This window comes from Ziziphus jujuba, chromosome 1 (assembly GCF_031755915.1).
Source record: "Ziziphus jujuba cultivar Dongzao chromosome 1, ASM3175591v1".
In the NCBI taxonomy this organism is placed as follows: domain Eukaryota; kingdom Viridiplantae; phylum Streptophyta; class Magnoliopsida; order Rosales; family Rhamnaceae; genus Ziziphus; species Ziziphus jujuba.
Window position 1 is genome coordinate 14,806,048 of NC_083379.1, and position 25,196 is coordinate 14,831,243.

Sequence of the window (25,196 nt, forward strand, 5' to 3'; positions counted from 1 at the left end):
ATTTTTTTATTAAAATTTTAAAAATAAATCTGTTAATGATAATACTTTAAATTTTCATCCATTATAAAAGTCATATTAATGATTGTTGATCAATAATAACAAATATATTTTTCCTTTTTGTAAGTCATTTTATTGGAGGAAGTTTTAGTAAATTATGCAACGAGAACACTTCTATGTAGCAAAGTTGTATTACCAATAAGTGGACAAATTATTCCTGAAATGAAATGATATTTCATCAAAAGAAAGTAAAAAACAAAAGGAACACTCTTTGAATGTAATAAAATAAATGAATTTCGAATCAATATTGAAGACGTATAAAATTCTTCAGTTTCACAAAAAATCACTAACACAAATTCAAATACAATTTTTTTTTTTTTGGGGTCTATTTTCGCCAACCTACAAATTGAATATTGAAACAATTTTCTAAGTTGATAAACATTTCAATTTCTATTTATATTACAAAATTTTACATTAACACACACGCCCACGGACACACGTATGTATATATATATATATATATATATATTTGGATATAAGAAAAGTTATTTTATTAAAGAAGAAGCATTCAAGTACATCCAAATAAAGTAAAATAATCATATCTTTTGCCTTAATGCCAAAACCAATAAGAATACATCATCCAACTTCAATTTGAATGGAAATTCTCTTCTCCTCATATTATAATAATTAAGAAAATATGTACATCAATGAATAACATTGAAAAAGGAATTAGGTAAATGTAACGTCCAATTTTTAGATTTTATAATTTGTTTTTTGTTTTTAAATATTTATTTTTGGATATTAAAGTCTAAGTAAGAGTGAAGGAGGGAAAAAACAAACATCTTTCATGAGGTCCTGTTGTGGATTTGTATCGCAAGTCAATAATTAGAAATTTCAATTATTTTTTGAAATATTTGTTCTTTTTTAATAGAAACTACAAGCTTCTTTTTCAAGTATTTAACTGAATTCATTGATTTGTGACTTTTAATCGAACTTGTTACATAATACCGAATTTTTATTGCATAATAAAACCCATCTCCATTGAAAACTGTAATATTTAATTTGCTTTTTTTCACTCAATATGCTGGATTGTTTTTAAGTTATTAATCTTAAACAATCTATCGACTTATTCGGTTTTTTTTTTTTTTTTAATCGGATATTGATGCATTTTGTACTAATGAAAAAATGATACAAGTAACATTGATAGTAATTTTTTTTTTTTTTTTACAATAATCCCAAACTCAAAATTTCCATACTTTCAATTTGTTAAAAAAAAAAAAAAAATCCTTTTTTCTGAAAATATCTAAAAATAATAATAATAACTTCCTGGATGCATGTTCTGGCAGAAAACTAGAGCAAACCACGGCATAAAAAATAACGGATAATACATCTTTGATGATGATGATAATAACAATAATAATAATAAAAGTTTGAGTACTCTAAGCCCATGTCAATTAATAATTCCCAAGTTGTTTATCAAATTTATATGTTTTATGATAATAAATAGCACTCATCTTTTGCATCAAAATATTTACTGCATAGAATGTATAAATTTACTCATATACAATTTTTTGTAGAATTTTATTATTTATCACTGTTTGTTACAATCACAATACATACATATAGCAATTGAAAGAACATTTAATTTTAATATTTTTTTATTAAAATTTTAAAAATAAATCTGTTAATGATAATAATTTAAATTTTCATCCACTATAAAAGTCATATTAATGATTGTTGATCAATAATAACAAATATATTTTTCCTTTTTTTAAGTCATTTTATTGGAGGAAGTTTTAGTAAATTATGCAACGAGAACACTTCTATGTAGCAAAGTTGTATTACCAATAAGTGGACAAATTATTCCTGAAATGAAATGATATTTCATCAAAAGAAAGTAAAAAACAAAAGGAAAATAAATGAAATGATACAATCCATCAATGCTTTAGAATATTAAAAGTTAAAAATCATTTATTCATAATTTACTGGTAAATGAATCCATTATAATAACTAAAATGATTTGCGAAAATCATTGGTTCATAAAAAGCAGTCTTTGAATGTATAAAATAAATGAATTTCAAATCAATATTGAAGACGTATAAAATTCTTCAGTTTCACAAAAAATCACTAACACAAATTCAAATACAATTTTTTTTTTTTTTTGGGGTCTATTTTCGCCAACCTACAAATTGAAATGACATCTGCCTCCCTTGCTCAAAAGAATTTCAAATCAGCTGCTCCTTCCACCCTTGCCGTAGTCAAAAGATCACATACTCGACCATTATCTCCAAGAACATGTGAAGAAGAACCTGCAAAGAATTACATCCCGCTAACCAATTATCTCCATATACCCTAATCAAATTCTCATCACCCACTCTCCAAATACCACCATGTCCAAGTACAGCCCTCCTCCATATAAAACTTCTCTATAAATGAGATGGTTTTCTAACTAAGCTCGCCTCCAACAAAGAACAACGTGGAAAATATTTGTTTTTGATAACTCTACAGGTTGATGTGGCATGTAGTTAACTCATATCTTAGGGTTTGAGATAGATAACTTGTTGATCAAGTTAGTTATTATAATATGCTATTTCATTATTCATTTGTTAAGTTGATCAAAGTTTAGGGTTTGGAGTAGCATAAATATCTAACACCTGTATGACACAAACAACATGAGAGAGACTAAAATTTGGATGATGGCTAGAGCAAGATTAAGATGGATTAAGGAGAAATCAGTTTGGGATTTTCTCTAGGATTCTCTAGAGTTTCACAATTGAAAGATTCTGGGTTCTTTAGAGTTTTACGGTTGAAAGATTCGATAAGGAGAAAAGCTGGGGATTGCTTTGTACTGTGAATCTTGTATCTGAGAGAGAGAATCCAAGATAATCTTGTAGGATTGGGTCCTAGAATGTGTAAGGAATAGTAGATTAAGCCTAGCATTGATGGAACCCTGCGTTGGATGTAGATTACAATATGTAGCAGAGCTAAGTAAGTTTCTTTATGTTTTTTGTGGGTTGTTTATATTGCTAAATTATCTACCTATTCAATGGCATTAGATTCTTAGGTATTTTCTGCACAAACAAGGATGGCAAAACAAGCCAAGCTATGTGGATAAATGGAAGTTTTAGAAGTGGTGGGAGAAATTTCTTGTTGTATTATGATGAACCCGCAGATTGAGTTATCCTGTTGTCCTTGAGAATTTTTAATTTTTTACTATTATCTTGTATTTTATTGGTTTCTAAATTAACATCAATAATCTTTCTTTTGGTGTTTCTTAACTATTTCAACCGGTTTTCCCTGCATTATAGTTGTCGATGTTTCTTACTCTGCCAGCTTTTATTCATCTAATATGCTTCTCAGTATAGTGATTGTTGTGAATTGCCAATATAAGTAGCATAGTTTGCACATTTTTTTTCCTAGCCTTTTAATGTGTAAAGTTAAAATTGAGAATTCACCATTAACTACAAACTCGTGAAAATAGTTATATTGTTGAGTCTTTTTATTCTTGGAGATCATGAGCTAATGCCTTTGGGCACGAGCACTAATAATCTCAAAATGTATACGTCTAAAATTATTCAAGACATGGTAGAAATATACCAGTGTATGTTAATGGAGCTACAGAGCTCTGAGATATTTTGTATATTTTGCAAAGATGTGAAATATTCAAGCGAGAGAGACACACAGAGAGAGAGAGAGAGAGAAGTTAGAGGAGAGCATTGTGTGATCTCAGCTTGCATTTTATTTTCAATGTAACAGTATATATAAAAAATGCTTATATCAATTAAGTAATGATTACATTTATGTTATAACAAGATTCTCTCACTCATACTTTCATGCATGCACACTCTTTTTACAATTTTAGTGAAACCTGGCATGTAGGCCAGAGTTAAATACACCTATGCAGCTCTACTTATCCAGTCAGAAATTGTCTCCACATCAGCATAGAAGGTTATACTTCAACACTCCCCTGTAACCTCTATGTTGAAACAACTCCAAGCTTTTCTCTAAAATAATTGAATCGATCTTTTGAAGACTTAGTATGTCAAGTCAATAATTCCATTTTGTAAAGCCTTTTTGATAAAATGATACCTCCTGTCAATGTGCTTAGTTTTCTAGTGAAAAACTAGATTCCTAGTAATAGCAATAGCTGAAGTACTATCACAATACAGAGGGGTGGCTTCGACTTGCATTTCACCAAAATCTTCAAGTACAAAACGAAGCTATATTTCTTATGCTGGTGCTTCTAAGGCACTAATGTATTCTGCCTCAGTAGTGGAAAGTGGAACATAATTTTGCTTAACCGAAGCCCACGAAAACACCCCACTTCCAAAGCTGAAAGCATACCCAAATGTACTCCTCATGTCATCCACAGAACCACTCCAATCACTATCATAGTATCCCACTAACACAGATTGTTTTCCTTTGTCATACTCTAAATCATACTCTAAAGTGCCTTTAATGTATCTTAGTACTCTCTTTATTGTACCTAGATGTTTGTTTGTAGGACAATGCATAAATCTTGCTAACAGACTTGCTACAAACATTACATCCTGTCTTGTAGCTGTAAGATACAAAAGGCTTCCCAAAATTTTTCGATAGTATTCTTCTTCTGCAGCTCCACTACCATCTTTTTTGCTGAGCTTTTCATTTGCAATCAATAATGTAAGAACTGGATTACAATCTGTCAGACCAAATTTGTTTAGCAATGTAGAAGCATACTTCTTTTTATGCACAAAAATACTTAATGATGTTTTTATTACTCCCATACCAAAAAGATGATGCAATAATCCCAAGTCTATCATCTCATACTTTCTCATCATATCTTCCGTATACCATTAAAGCATCTCACTATCATTTCTTGTATATACTATGTCATCAACATATATAGTCACAATTAGCATTCCTTTTTCTCCCCTGGTCTTTGTATAAAGAGTGGCCTCACTTTGACTTTTCTGAAACCTACTTTCACAGAAATATACATCAATTTCACTGTACCAGGCTCAAAGGGCCTGTTTCAGTCCATACAATGCCTTATGTAATTTATACACTTTATCTTCATGCCCTTCAATCACAAATCCATCTGGTTGCTCTGCATAAACTTCCTTTTGTAATACACCATTTAAAAATGCTGATATAATTTTCAGCTTTTGTAAGCTGCTAGAGCAATCGAGATTCTGATAGCATCTAATCTAGAAATCTGGGCAAAAGTCTTATTGAAGTCCACTCCTAGTTTCTACGCATATCCCTTAGCCACTAACCTGGCTTTATTCTTCTGTATTGAACCATCAAGATTAAGTTTAGTCTTGTATACCAATTTAACACCGATCACAGGTTTATCTTTTGGCCTGTTTACCAACTTTTAAGTTTTGTTTTTCTCAATCATTTCCAACTCATTTGTTATTGCCTTGATCCAAGACTGATCTTGAGTTGCCCCTTTATAATTCTTGGCTCAATAATGCAATTATTGCATTTTGCCAAAATACCAGTAAGGCTTATCCACTTTCAAGGCTTCTCCATTTTATTGATGTATGATCAAATTCAGCATGCATTCCATCAGGTTCAGAATGAGCAGAATTCATACTTGAGCTTCTATGCATATTTGAAGCATCACTTCTACTACTTGTGACCTCTTCTGAATCAAAAATTCCTTCTGTTGATTTCTTTGGTGTTTGATGAGCATTTTCAAACATTGAATTCTTTTCTGAAGCTTTACAAATATCACGTATTACTGAAATCAAACCTTCATTACCATTACTCATACATTTCTTTCAATCCCATGAACTATCTTCATCAAATACAATGTCTTTGGATAAAATCAGCTTCTTAGTTATAGGATCAAAACCCTATAATCGTTCTCACAAGTTCCATATCCAAAAAAGATCCCTTTTATGCTTTTAGGATCTAACTTCTTCCTTGTCTCAGCTAGAACATAGACATAACAAAAAGAACCAAAAATTTTCAAGTCTGCTATACTTGTAGGGCATTTGTTTAGCAAATATACAGCTGTATGAATAGCTTCTCCCCATAGGTAATAAGGCATCTGTTTATCATGCAACATGGCCTTAGCCATTTCACCAACCACTCGGTTCTTCCTTTCAACTACTCCATTCTATTGGGGAGTGTAAGCTACTGATATCTGCCTTCGAATACCCTCAAACTCATAAAATTTAACAAACTTAATAGATAGGAACTCTCCTCCTCTATCATTTTTTAAACATTTGATTTTAAAACCACTTTGGAAGCTCAACCATGGATTTGAATTTCTTAAAACAAGTAAAAGCTTCAGATTTGTTTCTTAGAAAATGCACCCAAACCACGCATGTACAATCATCCACAAGAAGCATAAAATACCTATTCCAACAAGAGTTTCTATTTGCATTGGGCCACACAAGTCAGTATGAACCAATTGCAATGGCTGACTTGCTTTCCATGCTCTATTCTTTTGAAAAGCTTCTCGATGCTGCTTCCCAAATTGACATTCTCCATAAATCTTCATAGTTTCCTCAAGTTTTGGTAATCCCAAAACCATATCCTTCTTCTTTAACTCCAGCAGTGCATTTAAGGGAAGATGTCCCATTCTTTTATGCCAAGTTTCTACACTGAAATCAGTTTGAGATCTTAGAGCAAGCTGTTCACTCGAGGTCATATTTAATGGATAACACCTATTTGTCTTTGCTCTAACCTTCACAACCAGATTTTCTAATGTAGGTCCATCATAAACATAACACATTCCTCTACCAAAATTAAATAATAACCATGCTCATCCATTTGACCAACACTCAGCAAATTTTCTTTCAATCCAAGTAGATACATTATCTCTTTAATATGATTTTGGCCTCTGTCAGTATCAATCACCAATGTGCCTTTTCCAGCTATGCTTTCTAATATACCATTAGGCATTTGAACTCTTCGATGCAAATTTCTTTTAACATCAATCAAGAGATTTATGTTCCCTATCATGTGGTCACTACACCCACTGTCTATATACCATTCACTACTCTCACTTAACTTGTCGAGCTCACTCAATTCCATTTGATTTATGCAATTAGCTTTCTACACATTCTTCCCATTTGGACGCTCTTTCATCCAATGTCCAAATCTGTCAAAGTTGTGACATTTTGTTTTATCTTTGAACTTCCATTCTCCAAAATGATATTTACCACAAATTTTACATTGTGGTTTTGAGTTCTCTTGACTACCTCCAGCTTGCCATCTATTTCCACTATGAGAAATGTTCACAGAATGATTTCCATAAGACCTTTGCTAAGATCTCTGCTTTGGTTCCATTTCTTCTCTCTCGAAGTCCAAGGTTTCTGAAACTTAATTACATTGGACTGTATTTCCCCTTTGTTATGTGTTTTAGAGTTTACAGACAAAATAGAGAAGGCTTTCTCTGTGGAATCAGTGACTTGTAACTCAAGTTTCTGCTTTTGACTCTTAAGAACGACAACTACTTCTTAAAATTCTATTGATTCCAAATCCTTAATATTCTCTATCACTAAACATATAGGCTCATAAGCTTTAGTCAAACTGATGAAAACCTTTTGAACCATTCTTTCATTCGACAAACTCTCTCCAAATGTTCTCATCTGATTTATCAGGTCATTCAGTCTAATAAGATAACTAGACAATGTTTCATCTTCCTTCATCTTAATATATTCGAATTCTCTCCTTAAACTTTGTAATTTTACAGATCTTCCATGATCATCACCATGAAATTCTTTGAACAGGAGCTCCCAAGCTTTTTTTTAGGTCTCTGCATTTGCTATCCTTGGGAAAATCTGATCTAAAATAGCACCTTAAATAATTCCCAAAGCCTTCACATCCTTCATGTAGAAACCATTGTTTGTTCATCATCTTCCATTGCTGAAATCCCTTAAGCTTCTCCCCTCTTTCCTTTTTTCTTCTCATCAGAAATTGAAATTCCTCTCTCCACGAACCTCCAAAGCCCATAGGATTTGAAAATAGTCACCATCTTAATCCTCCAAAACTCATAATTCTCACCTGAGAATATCGGAGCCCTCACTTCAGATCTATCCATTAATTATGCTGATCTTTACAATACAAGAAACCATAATTTCTATTTATTTATTTATTTATTTATTTTTAGAAAGCTTCGTACTCTGCAATCGAGCTCATATTTGCTTGAAATTTGTTTTACCTCACAATGTTTACCCTAGACTAAGATTCGACCAAGCTCTGATACCATGTTAATGGAGCTATAGAGCTCTGAGATATTTTGTATATTTTCCAAAGATGAGAAATATTCGAGAGAGAGAGAGAGAGAGAGAAGTTAGAGGAGAGAATTGTGTGAGCTCATCTTGCATTTCATTTTCAATGTAATATTATATATCAAAAATGCTTACATCAATAAAGTAATGATTACATTTATGTTATAACAAGATTCTCTCACTCACACTTTCAAGCACGCACACTCTTTTTACAATTTTAGCGACACCTGACATGTACGCCAGAGTGAAATACACCTATTCAGCTCCACTTCTCCGCTTTAGAAACTATCTCCACGTCAGTACAAAAGGTTATACTTCAACAAAGTATATGCTGGAATAATTATGACCTAGTTGGATTGACTTGCATACTAGGATATCTATCCATTGTTAGTCTTTCTTCCCCTAATCACCAGGGTTACACATGATAAAAATCTTAATATTACAATTGCTATTGCAATGAAATATTTATTCTATTCAGTTATCTTTTCATTCATGAGCCTGCTCTATCTTCATGTGATTTCTTGACTATAACTTTCTCCCAATGTTGTTTAAGATCATATGCATTTTTCCAGTGCTTGGAGTGGTTTCAACTGTATGGAAAATGGAAATTTGAACGTTGACATCTACAGGGTGGATAAATGGAATGAACAGAGGGAGAATGGATCTTTTCAAGGTCCTCTCTGATTGCACATCTGCACCCAAATGACCTAGATCTCTTTTAAAAGAAAAGTTCAGATGATCTTAATTATTTTCGTGATGTTTAAGTTGCATGGTATTTTATCTGGATTTTACTGAATTAATAAGGCAACAACTAAGTTCTTAAAGAGTCTGTTGAATATTTTGTGCTTCATTTGTTGCATATGGACGAGTTATTTATGAACTTGAGATGAACCTTTAATACATGCTTTTGTTTTTAGAATGCACTCTTTTCTTTTCTCTTCTGCTTCTTGCCATCATAACCTTTTTGGTTTAGTTTGTTTATATAGCAATAATCAAAGTAGGATCAATCTTGCTAAATTTTTCAACACTGAACAATTTGAAAATACCTCTAAGCTAAGACTGTACTTTAAAAATAAGTAGGGAGGATTTTGAAAAAAAGTTGAGATTTAGAACAAATACGGCATGGAGCCAAAGTTCATGCGGCCTGCATGATGCTTGATAAATTATAATATATTTATAGAAGATTTTGGTGAGGTTAGAGTGAGGGATACGATGAGCTTATATTAGTATATGCATATCAAATGAGTAGGATTTTAAAACGCCACGTGATGGAAAGAAGTAAGTACTGTTCTCTCCGATTTGTGGTATTTGGGGCTATACATGGCTAATAAACCAGCACTGTAGCATCTACATGTGATGATAGTATGGAATATTAGCAGGGCCATGAGCACTTGCCCACTACTTGCTTTCATAGCACATGGGAGGAGCAACATGATCTTGTGTATAGTCCAATGCTTCAAACTTTTGCATCTCTTTGAAAATACACCCAAGGAAAACCCTTTTTTTTTTTTTTTTTTTTTTGGGCTAGACAACCATGTGGCAGCTTAACCCGACCAACAATCCTCAAAACCACGTTCCCTTTTCGTCTACCATTTTCCTCCACGGGTCACATATATATATATATATATATACATATATATTTTTCTGGGCTCTTTTGAGTTTTTCTTCCTTTTTGTCCCCTTCTTTTGGTGTTTGAGAGCGGTTGAGCTGACTTTCGACTATAGATGTCTAACATTCCATCTTTTTTTCCACTTGAATAGTTTATAAAAAGCTTCCCCATTTTAGTAAAGACAAACTTTTTTTTTGTGTATAGTGGTGTTTGTTTTGAGTGATCTCAGCCACTTTTTGTGTTTTTAAGGTTGCGTAAGAGATAAAACCGGCAAAATGGTTGCCAAGGTTCATCCACAAAGTTTAGGCCTAAAGAAGTGGAGTCTCATGACTAGTTCAACCTCATTAGAATTTGGATAATAAACGCTAGAAAATTATGTCATATATTTTATCATGTCCTATATATAATAATGTAACCCAAAAAAAAGAAAAAAAGAAAAAAAAAGGAAAGAAAAAGTTTGTGCATGTGTAGTTGTTGGGATGTGATAATTAAAACGGCAGTAGGGCAAGGCTTTCAAGTCCGACCAAGACCAGCTGTAGCGTTAAGACAAAGCGGTACAAGAAACAGAAAGCGGTTCACATGCTTTGCCAGCTCTACCCATTCAAAATGGAGCATATATATTGTATAGGCCTTTGGGAATTATCACAAGCTGTCTTATTTTAGGTATATTGCTATTTTTATTTTTTGGTGAAAAGTTTAGGAATATTGCTATTGATTTACCCACAAAAAGAAAAAAAAAAGGTATACTGCTATTGCTTTATGTCAAAGTTTTACCAATTTAATTCTAACCATCAATGAAATTAGTCATCACTGTCGGTAATTAGCAGCCAACAACAATAATTCAACCTTTTTAGCTTAATGATTTTTTGTGGATGTTATCACTTATATATATATATATATATATATATATATATATTTTGGTTGCTGATGGTTTATGAATTCTATGTACAAGGTCTTTTTGTCCAATAGTTTAATATTTTTCCAACAGTTGAGAAATTTTGTTATATGATGTTTACTAGATTCAGATTACAATTTTAGGAGCCATGTTTGATTTTTCTTTTTTTCTGTTTTAAGAAAACAAAGAGAGATGTTTTTAAGTGGTTTTATTGAATGGGTAATTGAGCTTATTATACCACCGATTATCTAGTAGTCTAAAGATTATTATCCCTTATCCTTTGAACATAAATATAAAATTCTATTTTTTTTTTTATCACCAAAAAAATAGTTTTTTTTTTTAATTAAAAACGTATGCAAATTGGGTTTACTAGTTCATATTACAACCAAAGTATAACCCGAGTTCATCTTAATCCAATAATTTCTTCATTTGAATGGGTAATTGAGCTTATTATACCAACGATTATTTAGTGGTCTAACGATTATTGTCCACTATCCATTGTATATAAATATAAAATTCAACTTAAATTTTTTTATTTACCAAAAAAATTAATTTTTTTTAATTGAAAACGTGTGCAAATTGGGTTTACTAAGTTCATACTACAACCAAAGTATAACTGGAGTTCATCTTAAGCTTTTAATCTGATAATTTGTTCAATGTATCTGTCTATTAAAAAAAGTTTTGTCACATACTAAGAGTCTTTTGAAAAAAATTATTTTCAAAGGTATTGATTAATATCTTTGTCAAATTGAGGTGGCATTAAAAAAGAAAAAAAGAAAAATTACACTTTAATATTCTTTGAAATCATTTAATTACGTTTTGAGAGTTTTAAAATCAATTTTATCACATTAGTATTCATGTTTTCAAAATTTTTACAAATTAGTTCAATTAGATTAAAATTGACAGAAACCACCAAATGGGGTCAGGTACAGCACATGTGACTTCCAAATATAATTTTTTTAATTTATTTTTAAAATTTTTGCATTTAAAAAAATAAAAAAAATTTGAAAGCTCAAAAAAAATATTAGATGTTCCAAAAACATCCAAAACTAAAAAAAAAAAAAATCAGATGATTAAAAAACTTTCAAATGCACAATAAAAAATACTAGATGTTCAAAAAAATTCTAAGAATTTGAGAAACAAATACCAAAATAATCTTAAAAAATTTTAAAATTCCAAAAAAATACAATCTGTTTAAAAAAAATTTAAAAGCCCAAAAAATTATGTTCAATAAAAAAACTTAGAGAGCCCAAGAAATATATGAAATGTTCAAAAAAAAAATTTGAGAGCCCCAAAAAAAATACCAAATGATTAAAAACAAATTTTGAATACTACCAAAACTCAAAAAAAAAAAGAAAAAGAAATTTATTAAAAAAATTAAAAATTGAAATTTTAGGATTATCTTATTTAATTAATTAATTATCAAATTAATTATAAAAATTGTAAAAATATTGAATCGATTTTATATTTTTCTTAGTCAATAATATGTTATAAGCCTTAATGGTCATAAATATATCATTATCAATAAATAAATATACCAAAACAAATTACGTATTTGATAAAAAAAAATATTTATTAATTAAGATATATAAAATAATTATTATAATTATATTATATATTATAAAATATTATTTGGATATCACATAAAATTTTTGAATAGTTGAAATTTATTGGTTACAATATAAATTTTATATTAAATATGGTTATTTTTATTGATAATCATTATATGATATTTGTTAACTGAATGCAAAATTATTATTATTTTATAGTTAAGTTTGAAATAATAACTTGAATTAGTAGTTGACTATATTCCATAAATATTTCATCAGCTTCATTTGCATAAAATATATTTAAAGCGCATCTTTATAATATTTCTCTATTTTATAATATTTTATAATATAATATTTATCATTTATTTCATATATATATATATATATTAGTAATTCGTTTATATTATAATTTATATATACTTCATAATATTTATAAAAATATTAATTTTATTATGGTAAAAAAGAAATAGATAGATAGACAGTTAAATATTAATAATATTTATTAATTTATCTAATAAAAAATTAAATATAATAAAAAATTTTGCAAAAATTTGAAAAATTTCTGTAGAAATTGTGAATTTTTTAATGAAATTGTAAAGGAATTTATATGAATTTTTGATGGAAATTTCAATAAAAATTTTGTAAACATATAAAAAATTTTAATGAAAATTTTAAAAATTTTATCTATTTTCATTTAAAATAAAAATTACTAATTCATCTTTTGTAAATAGAGAAATTTTAATGAGATTTCTAACAAAATTTCAATTTTTTAAATCTTGAGTACAACTTGAGTTCATCTTGAGCTTCTAAAACTTGTGGTTCGTTAATCTAAATAATTGTTAATGAACTCAACTTGTCATTAAACTCATTTTAAAATTAATAATAATAAATAAATAAAAAAAATATCCCTTTCAAATCAATGAATGTTCCCTGACCAAAAAAAAAAAAAAAAAGGAAAAATCAATGAATGTTCAAGTTGAATGATTATTTTGTATTCACCAAAATAATTTTAATAATTATTATTATTATTTTGAATTCAAATTTTAATAATTATAATATGATATGTAATTTATCATAGTCCATCTTATAATTACGTTATTTATTTAAAAATAGTAATTTAGAAAAAAATTGTGTTTTTGTTGTTGTTATTACTATTATTATTATTATAAGCAATATCTATAAAACAAAATAGAAAACAAAATCAAATTAAAATACGCATTGAAGGAGAAATGTCCTTAGATTAGCAGAATTTAATGAACACCGAGTAGCGAGCCACGTAACGAGGACACGTGGAGCGTAGATAGGTTATAGAATGCAGCAGATGACGGCTCGGTTTTTAAAATTGGTCAACATCAGCATAAAACGGTAACATGGAAAGCGCAACGGCTTTCTCTATTAATGTTATGTGGTCCCCGAAGAAGGAGGCTGTGCTATTCTCATCCGGGGTCATACAATAAGGCCCTCCACACCCCACCACCACCCACCACGTTTTTCATTTTATTTATTTATTTGTTTATGCTTTTTTCACGAAAACGAGGGGCTGACTTGACCTTCTACCATCCTACACTGCCCCTACAGCCTCCCACTACTCATTTGAAAAGGTTGATCCGTCTTTCACTTTTGAGAGACCTGTTTGGTGGAGCCTCTACGCATTGACTGCTCCTAGTAGTGGGGTCCATCCACCACTCAATATTTAATATTTATTTTCCTTTGGCAAGGTGAGATTCTTTTTTTTTTTTTTTTTTCATCCGTTACAATAAATTTCTAATATACAGGTGTATAATCTACAATTCTATAATTTTATGATGTAGATGTAAAGGTTTATCACTTTAATTAATTTCATTTGGAATAGGGCATTATTCAAATTTAAATTAATTTGCTTGTAAACTATTCCTAAAGATTTGTGACAATAAATATATATATATATGTATTAAAATATTGAAAATAAAAAAATTCAAATTCAAATAGTTATACAAGAAAATAATGGTACAAAAGATACTGAATATATATAAAAATTAGTTTACAAATTTTATGCATATAAAAGCAAAATTTCTTAGTTGATACTAATTTCTTTTATATATATATATACACAGAAAATTCTAGCATTCTATTTCAAGCTATCAGCTGAATTATGGGGCTGTAATATCATATTTATTATATAATCCATTAATAATTATTTTTTTATTGCGTAATTTAACCCATCTCCACAAGTAATTGTATAATATTTTTGTTGAAAGCCATAATATTTAATTTTCTTTTTCCTTTTCACACTTTTTTTTTCCCATCTTTTGATTGGACACTGAGTGTTACAGGTAACTAAGAAAACATTTACCAAAAAAGTAATAAATAACTAAAAAATCGAATAGAGAAGTTAATAGTCAATATAAACTAGGTATATACTTGTGGTTTTAAGCTATGTATTACTATTGTCCCTGTTGTGGGACTGCTTGTTAGGAGATTTTACTATAAAATAATTTGAGTTTGAATTCCTAACATTTGAGCATCTTTAAGGGATTTTTTATATGTTTAATTTGAAGAGCTAGTATGTAAAATCATCCTCCAATTCATTCTGTATTTTAACTTTTTAAAATATAAAGTGGGTTTGGCTTTTCAAATTTAGAAAATCAAAAATACTATTTATTATTTAATGATGATCAAATTTCAAGACAACTATAATATATTTTACTTGCTAAAAAATCAAAAAAACTGAGAGAAAGAAACATAATAATAAATGTTTATTGAAAAAATAAAAATAAAAACTGAAAATAAAGAGTGTTGTTGAAGAAAATTTTAAACCTTAATTTTTAAACATAAAAATGTTTCCTATTTGACAAAAGATACTTTTTACTTTTAGAAAATCCGGATACTCTTATAGGGGGAAAGGGCAGAAGAAGATTAAATTAAAAAATCGTTGTGCTCACATTGAATTTATAAATCTAAGCTAATTTCAATGTTTCTTACATAATTGTTTTTCTTACAAATGATAGAAGTTTAATAATAATAATGACACAAGTTTGAGCGCTCTAAGCCCTTTAAGGTAAATTATTAATTCTAAGTTGCTTACTTAATTTATATGTTTTATGATAATAAATAGCTCTAGATCTTTTAAATTGAAATATTTCCCATATACGTGTATATATATAAATATATATATATACTCAGGTACAAATTTTTGCAAGTTGTTTAATTGGAGGAAGTTATATTAAGTATATATGCAATGAGAGTACATAAATGTACCAAAGTTTTATCACCTATATATATATATATATACATATATCATTAGGATGGATTATTCGAAGTTAGAAATCTCACATATATATAGAAAAGTTCGAATATTGTTAGTAGATTGGCCAGTAGGAATTTTATTACCAATAATTTAGACACATTATTCTTGCTACAGAAATGTAACGATATTTCATTAAAAAAAATAATGAAATGACACAATCCATTAATGCATCTAATATTAAAAGTTAGAAATGTTATACATAATATTAGTTATTAAATCTATTATAATAACTGAAATGATTTGTCAAAATCATTGGTTCTAAAAACACTAAATGAATGTAATAAAATTAATTAATTTCAAAACAACGAATAAAATTCTCTAGTTTCACAAAAAATCATTAAAACAAATTGACTAATATATAAATAAGAAATACAATATATTTTTTTTTTTTTAGGGGTCGCTTTTCCATTAGAGCAGAACGGTGACATTGCAAGCTCTAAGAAATTTCCTCAATTTATTTTGCTTCTCCTCCTCTTTCCCTTCAATTAAAAGGCAAGATTTCATTTTACGCGTACACGTTTATTATGAAATAATCTTTTTTTTTTTTTCTTCTTTGATGAATAGATTTATCATGAAATAAATAACCAACTGGACTACATAAAACACAATCCATTCCAATATCTTTATAAAATCTACTCTTTTTTTTTTTTTTTTGAAGGTTTTATAAAAACTAATTTCATTAAATGAAAAATGTAGTAGAAAGAGAATAAGAATCAACCATAATAAAGCTAAATAAATTTAAAGAAGGGTTTATAAAATAAAAAATGGTAATAAGGATAATAAAAAATAGAAGAAAGTCCAATTAAATTAAATAATATATATTAGATATAGATTATAGAAGTTAGAACTGGTACCTTTTTTTGTCTGATTTGTGGCTCAATTCCAGCAAAGTCACGCGTGAATTTTGTATTTCTTATCAACACCAAGAAACTTCCCCATACGCCACACACACCAGAATACTCTCTCTCTAACGTCCATATATTCTTCTCTCTCCCTCTTCACCTTCTTCGTCTTCTTCTTCCATACTTGTTTCTCTCTCTTTTTTCTCTGTTTCTGCGAATTGGGTTTCGTTTATCTCTCTCTGATTTCAATTGGGTCATCTGGGTTTCGTTAAAAACAAAAAAAAAAAAAGAAAAAGAAAAAAGAGAAAAAAATGCGGGTGAGCAACAACCTTGTTGGCCTCCTCAACTTCATTACATTCTTGCTTTCGATTCCAATCCTCGTAGCAGGGATATGGCTGAGCAAACAAGGAAGCACTGAGTGCGAGAAGTTCCTCGAGAAGCCCGTAATCGTGCTCGGCGTCTTCCTCATGGTCGTCTCTCTCGCCGGTCTGGTCGGTGCTTGTTGCAGAGTCTCGTGGCTTCTCTGGATTTACCTGCTCGTCATGTTCCTCCTCATCGTCATCCTCTTCGCCTTCACTATCTTCGCTTTCGTTGTGACCAACAAAGGTGCTGGAAAAGTTTTGTCAGACCGTGGTTATAAGGAGTACAGGCTCGGAGACTACTCGAATTGGTTGCAGAACAGGGTCAATAATACCAAGAATTGGAATAAGATCAAGAGCTGTCTCATTGATAGCAAGGTCTGCTCCAGTTTTGAAGATAAGTACGTTAACGATACCGTCCAGCAGTTTTATACTGAGAATTTGTCCGCTCTTCAGGTATAATGGGTCTGCGTTTTATTTTTTATTTTTTGGTTAGAATTTAAGTGCTTTTTTGAATTTTTTTTGTGTTTGTTTGAGATCTAACATTTTATTTTCTTCCATGAGATCGGCAATTTAAGCTTTTTTGGAGCGTTTTTTTGTTTTCCGATTATTCTATTCATTCCATGCGTCTGTTAAAAGATCTGAATATCAGTTTCTTTTTTTTTCTCTTTTTTTTTTTCAATTATTTACTCCAACTGGGAAAAAGCTTTACCGAGTTTTTGTTGCTAAAATAATTTGAATTAAAGTTGCTTATTTATGTCGTATTTTTACAAAAGCGTTTTTTTCCCCTTTTCTGATTGATTCGACTCTCTAATTGTATGAACAGTGAATATTTCTAGGACATTTTGGTTTTGTATTGTAAAATCCGTTTTATCCTGTCCAAGATATTCGTTTATAGAAGTTTAAAAGGCTTTTTGAAAATGGTTTCTGATTCTAGGATAAAACGAATCTGTTCTTTTCTCGACTTGTTCCCTAACCCACTTTCCTTTTTCTGCAACTTTTCTATGGGTTGATGATAAAGGTATGCAAATACCCTGTTCAGTGCTAGTGAACTTTATCATATGGGCTTACATTTTTATTAGTATAATAATTATATTATTTTAGTTTTTATTTAAACCAAATTGGGTTTTGATGTTTGAATTTGGCAGCGAGTGCAATGATGATGCTCATAAATTATAATAGTCTGGTATTTTGTTCTTATGCTTTTATACCATGGTATCAAATCCCATCCAAAAGTGTTTTTTTATGAGAAAGGCAGTGTTTTGTAGGTTAAAATGTACAGTTGGATTTCTTGTTCTGCTTTACAACTAATTGATTTATATGATACATAAACTTCTTAATTCTTATATTGATTGGAGTTGTAAATTGTGTATTTCTTCGATTAATTGGCTTCTTGTAAGATTTATGGAAATCTATTGCTGTAAAGATACCTGGCTGGGACTGACTTTATCAAGTTGTGAATTTGGTTAAATTTGATTTCGACTGCTAGTTGGTATAACAAAGTTTGGATCTCTACTACTTTCCCATTTTCCAGTTCCTCTCTTTGTTTTTGTCTTATTATTTATAAAACAGCTTCTTAGCCATTAGAAAATTCTTCAGATCACTAACTGTTCGAAGTAGTTGGAGCTTAGAAATTAGAATTAAGTGCATTGAATAACATAGCATGTCTCTGTAAGCAGCAAGTGGGTCCTTTGTTCCCCATAGAAGTTAAGGCCTTGGTTTAATTAAGATTTTCTCAAATATATATTGGATAGAGGAGTTGTAATAAATTGAAAGTAACATAGATAACTACTGGAATGTTATCATGAGAAATTAGTTGCAGCTTGCCATAGCTTTCAACTTCGTATATAGCTTGACTGACTGGATGTTTATTAGTGTCTGCTGAGAAAACGAAATTGCCTTTGATTCCAGATGGAAAGAAAGGCTGACCTAGTTTTTTCAATTATTTTTACTTGATATACTTCACCATCTTCTCAAATTTCAAAGAGATCTTCTAATACTTTTCACTGATATGCAGTCTGGTTGCTGTAAGCCGTCAGATGAATGTGGTTTTACATATGTCAAGCCCACCGAATGGACCAAGACCGCTAACAGTACTACTGCGAACCCTGATTGTGATCTATGGGGTAATGAGCTGAAGACTCTGTGCTTCAACTGCCAGTCATGCAAGGCTGGATTGCTAGACAATCTTAAAAACGATTGGAAGAAGGTTGCGATCGTCAACATTATATTCCTTGTCTTCCTCATTATTGTTTACTCTGTCGGTTGCTGTGCATTCAGGAACAACAGGAGGGACAATTCTTATTGGAAAAACTAGAGTGGATTTAGATATTATTAGGCTTGTAGATTTATTAGGGAGCTTTCTCTTATTTGCTGGATTCTATGAGAGTAACCCTTATAGTGGTTTTTTTTTTTTTTTTTTTTTTTTTTTTTTTTTTTTTTTGTAAAGTTTTTATTATGGATTCTCTGCTTAATCATATTCCTTTATTACTTCGCTGTAATAGAGTTTTTGTTTTTGATCAATCTCGTAATTTTACATTACAGTAAATGGAAATTGTCTCCAAAGCTAGGATGCTAAAATTACTTGTGTGAGGCTGCTATAAGTTTTCTATTTCATTGTTACTAATATTATCATCATCTTGCGGTATTAGTAAAGATGGCAAAGGATTTACTTCTCTAGAAAGTGATTTTCAAATAGGTGCTTCTCTAGAAAGTCATTTTGGAAGAAAGCATTTCTAAACCCGTAATTTAATACATAATTCAAATTCTCCTTAAATATTGTGGATAAGGAAATTAATTTCTGTGGAAAGGCAATAGGCCAACTCAAATTATCTAGTGGTGGGTGGAGAAGATGCATCATATATTTTGCCTTAGCCCCACTTTTCTCATCCCACTTCAAAAACATATTTAGAAAGTGAAGCACAACCATTAATGGTTTTCGTCCTTTTGTTTGGCATTATATTAGAATGTGGGCTCAAATGGTAGAAAACTAGGGAAAATGGGGTCTTTGATAGCGGATTTTAAAGAGAACTTTCCTTGTGCTGATACAGATGGTTGCTATGAAATGGTAGAAAATGCAGTGATGGGAAAGAGATTCGACCCCATTTAATCATCTTAGGCCGGTGGATGCACCAATAACTTCTTGTTCCACCTACCAAGCGTCTAAAGAGCAATTCAATCCTATTTTCATTGTTTTTTATCATCTGCTTGTCCTTAAAGGCTTTTATTGATGCTTGCTTTTCACATAACATTTTTTTGGATTTCATGTTGGTTCAAAATATTTTGTACTTATTGCTACATTGACCATAAATGGGTGTGAAATGTGAATTTTCACTTGGTCATGGATTTTTTGTTTTTTCGTTTTTTTTTTTTTTTTTTTAATTGTATTTTTGTATTTTGGTGGTTTGAGGGTCCCACTTCTTAATCCGAAGTTCCATATGGTGACGATTTGGGTCTGGTTAAAAGTTAACCCCAATTTCGCTTTCTTCTTCTTGTTTTACTTGACGTGATAAAAGATCCGAAAAACATGTTATCTAACAAGCAAGGAGCGTATATGGCTGACAGGTGCTATTGAACATTTTGCCCTTGCCACGTCCTAAAAGATTCTATTATGACTCGGTCTAAACCCCTTAATTCTGGGCTTTTCCTAAAATATCGAAACTACCGGTGCTAAATAGAAATAGGTTTTATATTATTTCCAATAAAGAAAATTTGCAATTTTTAGAACAGTATATGCTCGTGTCAAAATTTTCTTAGTTTAAGTCTTAAGAATATAAAATTGTTTAGATATGGCAACTTGTCATGTTAAATCGTGTATGTGTCGTATTCATATGAAATTTAGTTAATCCAAATACAATTCATTAAATTTTCGTATGAAAATAAATAAACATGAATCCATTTGATAAATTATCATATAATTCGTCACTCGATTCGTTAAACCATTAAAAATGAATGTAAATTTTAAATTTTAAATTTAACTTAGTTTTCATATAATAAAATAATTTTTTTAAAAAAAACTTACAAAAATTTTTGTTTGTTTTTAAATTTTTTAAAAATTAAACTAAAAAAAAAACAAATTAATACATGCTTAAGAATAAATTAAATAATTTTAATATTATAAAATTTATTTGTTTACAAAAATATCTATTTTTAATGGATCTTATTGGATGATATTTCATAGTTATTTATGTATTCTTAATTTAGAATAATTAATTTTAATCTTAATATATTTAACAATCTTTCAAATGGAAGAATAACTATTTTGAACTTTTCAAATAAATGTTCTTTTTTTTTTTTAAATTACAAATTACCCCCTGTTATCCCATAACTCAAACTTATATTCTTATAGAATCCATGCTCTTATAGCATAAATAGATGTACCACTAGAGCTATCCTCTTTACCAGGAATAAATGTTCCTTGAAAGAAGAAAAATAAATATTTCTTTTTATAAAACTTAAAATTTATCAAATATGATAATGGTGAATTATAGAATAAATATCCTATCACTATATTAGTTTGCATACTAAACGTGGCTTTAATGTGGGTTTTGGATTGCTTTTAAACTTCACTTTTGTCTAGGATAAGTTTTCATTAAATGTAGTTTTTTTGGTAAGCCTATAAATTTTAGCTTTTTTTAATAATTTCCCCATTTCAAAGTTAAAATACAAGATAATTTCTCGAATTCTCCTTCTAAAATAATTAGAATTTTAAAATTAAAAAAACTATTATATCCTTCAACTAATAATAATTTTTTTACCCATTTATATATAATTATAATAATATATATACAATTGAAACAATTAAGCAGGTTTTTTTTACCTCAAATTTTAATTCTGTAACTTTTAGTAATTTTGAAATAATAGTTTACCAAATACTAATAAAATTATTAGAAAAATGAATTATTGCTTCACTAGAGCTTTTGTTAATTCTTTCCTAATTTATAACAATCCCAAACTAAGCCTTAATGCACGAAAATTGTCATTTTTACTTTGCCAAAACCAAAAACCAAAAGGTTTATCTGAAAATGTAATAAGAAATTCTTGTCACGTTAAACTCTCTATTTAGTTGGTTTTGATCCTATTCACTTCTTCATTATTGTGCAAGTAATTGGGAACAAATTTCCACTTATTATTCATCAATCTGCAAGAGTTGTTTGATTTGATTGATGAGCCAAAAGTCGTTCTTCCAAATCAATTTTACCATTTGTTTTGTCTGAAGATTCATCAACCAAGACATGTATATTTTTTATCTCTTCTTGACATGGCAGCGTTGGATTTGTGTCACGTTTGCTATCTTCGAGGTCTTTTGCTTTACCCCATAGCACAACATATAAACCAACTATCACAGCAAAAGCTCCTACTAAGCTGAATGATAAGGAAACAAAAGGGATATATTTCAGAATTTAATTTTAATGCATGTAAAGCCAGTTAGAAAACAGCAGGGGATATAATAACCAAAGAAAAAATTGAGTCAGAAACTGGTCAAAATTTTGTGAAACACAAAAATGTTTTAGTGTCAATTACCTTTCAACATATAAATTCTCATGTAGAAAACAAGCAGCTATAATGGTTGTAATGACAGTGCAAAGAGGGTTGAACATTGCACAGAAGAGCGGACCTCTTTTCGATATGCACCATGCTTGAACATAAAATGTCACCGCGGTAGCGAGTCCCTAGTTATAGATAGAGAATTTAATGATTTTTTCTATTCAACATTAATCTTTTATATTAAGGTTTCATGCAACTTAATTATACCAATTGATGTACTTTTTATAAGGCGTTTAGCTAAAGAATAACAGAGAGATTAAAAAGGGGGTCTAATTTTGCTTACTGCATAGATACAACTCCCAATTTCAAGGACTGAATTCAGTTGCCATGCTTCAAAGTCATGGTCTATGAACACTGCAAATATTGCTGATTGAAAGGATGACAGAAAACATATCCAAATCGATGAGTAAAAGTGGTCAGGACAGCTTTCTGAAATTTCTACCTGAGATCGAAATAGGAATTTTATTAAATATTTGATTTGGGAAAAAACTAAGATACATAAATTAATCCTATTTGAACAAAATAAAATATGGAAATAAATTAAGTACCTGCATAATAATCCAAAAGGACCAGAAACAGCTGCTACCAAAAAGAAACAGACAACCCAGCTGCAAATTCTCACCTCCATTGCCAAACAGAGAATCTGATGGTAGAAACTGTGTATTTAATAACTTTGGTCCTTTAAGTAGTGCCATGGAAACGGCTCCACCAACACATAACACTGTCCCTATTATCTTGGCAATACTACTGAAGCTTCTTGGATTAACTTTCTCCATTCTAATCATGTAAAATACCAGCAAGTATGTAAAAACTTGTACAAAAGGATTTACAAAATCAAAGAAAAAAAAGAGAATCTTTTTAGCTCTATCAACCAAATTTTCTTAAACTATATGACACTATCTTTGATTGAGACCAAGAGAATCTTCCTGAATTTTCATGCAAATTGGAAAAAAAAAAAAAAAAGAAAAAGAAAAAGAAAAGCCCCCATTAAACTTTAACTGAGATTCAAGGCATTTTACCCTGCTGTGGCTGCCATTACAAATGTGATTGCAGGCATCAGATTAGTCATTGCAGTGGCTATTGTTGAAGAGGATAAGAATAAGCCTTCAAAATAGGCATTTTGGTTGCCTGTTACTCTGCATATATATATATATATATATATATGTGGAAAATCACGAACATAACATACACATCAGAAACTCTTACCCCCTAAAATGGAAGATTGTAAAAATTCATACACAGAGAAATTTACCCAATAAGAGAGCTCACAAATATCAGATAAAAGCTCCTCAATCCAAATGGTCTTCTACGTGGATCTCTCCTGCGTCAGAAAAAGCAGAAGTAACGAACTACATATATATATGTATGTAAGAGAGAGTGAGACATTTAGTAGATAATGAGAGTAGCATACCATCTAGAGTAACAAGCTACTGGAGTCATGGTAATGGTGCCTAGAGCTTGCCTGTAGACCACGAAAACCCTGGGGCTCATTCCTTGTAAAAGAGCAGCTCTAGTGAAAAGAGCAAGCCCTGCATAGATGCATTGCAACCCAATCATAGCCATTGCAGGCTTGTACCCATCCCACCTGCTCATCTTCACCTGCAAATGCAATTATCTAAAAAAAATAATAAAAAAAAAGGCTTTAGACCAATACTGGCTATATATAAAGAGCACCACACAATACACTAAAGAGTATTGCCCACAATGTAAGGGCAACTCTGTCCACCTTTTCTTATGAGTCAAAATAATTACATATATAAAATGCAGAATATATATATATATATGTATCACTATTTTTCAGCTGTATTAAATGGAAATTAAAATAATGGTGGCTAGAGAAGGAAACAAGTTTATTAGAACTAAGACACACACACACACACACACACACACACATATATATATATATAGGATCTGAACTTTGATGGTTTTCAATCTTCAGTAGTATGGTCTTAAGCTGTATATCTATATACATATATATATATATATATATATAAAGAATTTAAACGTACACTATAGTTTTGATGATAAACGTACACTATAGTTTTGATGATATCTCTAGAAGAGAAAAAAAACTTGCGGATATATACAGAGAGACCGAAAAAGCAACCTTGCTAGCCTTCTTTCAAAGGAATGGATAAATTTATTTAATTTGTTGGCGCATATATGATTTGATTTGTCAAGATTAGTATTGACTGAACCAATCAGAGTCCATTCATACATGCATGGGCTGCCCATGGTTCAAAACCTGTTGGCTGTCAAAATTTTGCACCAACCTTCCACGTCACAAGACCAATATATATATATATATACATATTTATATAAAAGAAGATGGGGTTTTATAACCTTGTGAGGAAACCAAAGAGTTGAGCAGTGGAAGTGATGGGACTTCAAGTTGGAGTTATTCTTAAAGATAACATATGTATATATAATATGATTGTCTGAATAATGCATCCTCGTCTTTGTCTTTGTTAATTTGATTTGATTTGTTTGCTTGTTATTTTCTAGCTATTTTGGTGTTTCGGTATTTTTTTGCATGTGGAGGGACTTGACACAAAATGTGGCATTACATGGTGTCTTCATGAGGCTAGCTTTGCTTGGTTTGTTTATGAAGAATTGGCGGATAATATTGCTTAGAGTTATCTCAAATTCTCAATCAGTACAGACCTCTACGGCTCTAATTTATAACCATTTTCTGGTGTAACTGATAAGCACACTCGAAGCTTCCTTGGAAAATTCCATTTTCTCAAAAATAATAAAATAAATAAATAAATAAATAAACTTTTTTAGTTGCCCAATTTCACTTGAACATCCAGAGCTACTGTTTTATCAATCAGTTTCAATCTTAGCTACCTTTGTTTAACAGAATAATCAGAGCTTCTC

At 30.1% G+C, this 25,196-nt stretch overlaps 2 protein-coding genes across 7 annotated transcripts; one reads left to right on the forward strand and one right to left on the reverse strand.

Moving 5' to 3' along the window:
* Positions 1 to 16,583: 16,583 nt before the first annotated feature.
* Positions 16,584 to 19,349, forward strand: LOC107420924 (tetraspanin-8). The gene is made up of 2 exons (XM_016030001.4): positions 16,584 to 17,225; positions 18,787 to 19,349. The coding sequence occupies exons 1-2, from the start codon at positions 16,722 to 16,724 to the stop codon at positions 19,084 to 19,086; spliced, it is 804 nt and encodes a 267-aa protein (XP_015885487.1). The 5' UTR covers positions 16,584 to 16,721; the 3' UTR covers positions 19,087 to 19,349.
* Positions 19,350 to 21,829: 2,480 nt separating this feature from the next.
* LOC107420044 (WAT1-related protein At4g28040-like) lies at positions 21,830 to 24,850 on the reverse strand. Of its 6 annotated transcripts, none has more exons than XM_016028911.4 (8): positions 24,660 to 24,850; positions 23,779 to 23,915; positions 23,569 to 23,637; positions 23,336 to 23,452; positions 22,865 to 23,093; positions 22,600 to 22,758; positions 22,293 to 22,441; positions 21,830 to 22,133 (listed from the first exon to the last, which is right to left on the reverse strand). In XM_016028911.4, the coding sequence occupies exons 1-8, from the start codon at positions 24,765 to 24,767 to the stop codon at positions 21,905 to 21,907; spliced, it is 1,197 nt and encodes a 398-aa protein (XP_015884397.2). In that variant the 5' UTR covers positions 24,768 to 24,850; the 3' UTR covers positions 21,830 to 21,904. The 6 variants fall into 6 exon arrangements, with proteins under 6 accessions (XP_015884397.2, XP_048326915.1, XP_048326946.1 ...); XM_048470958.2 differs by having other exon boundaries at positions 23,728 to 23,915; positions 24,660 to 24,831; XM_048470989.2 differs by having other exon boundaries at positions 23,728 to 23,931; positions 24,660 to 24,750.
* Between the last annotated feature and the right edge of the window lie 346 nt (positions 24,851 to 25,196).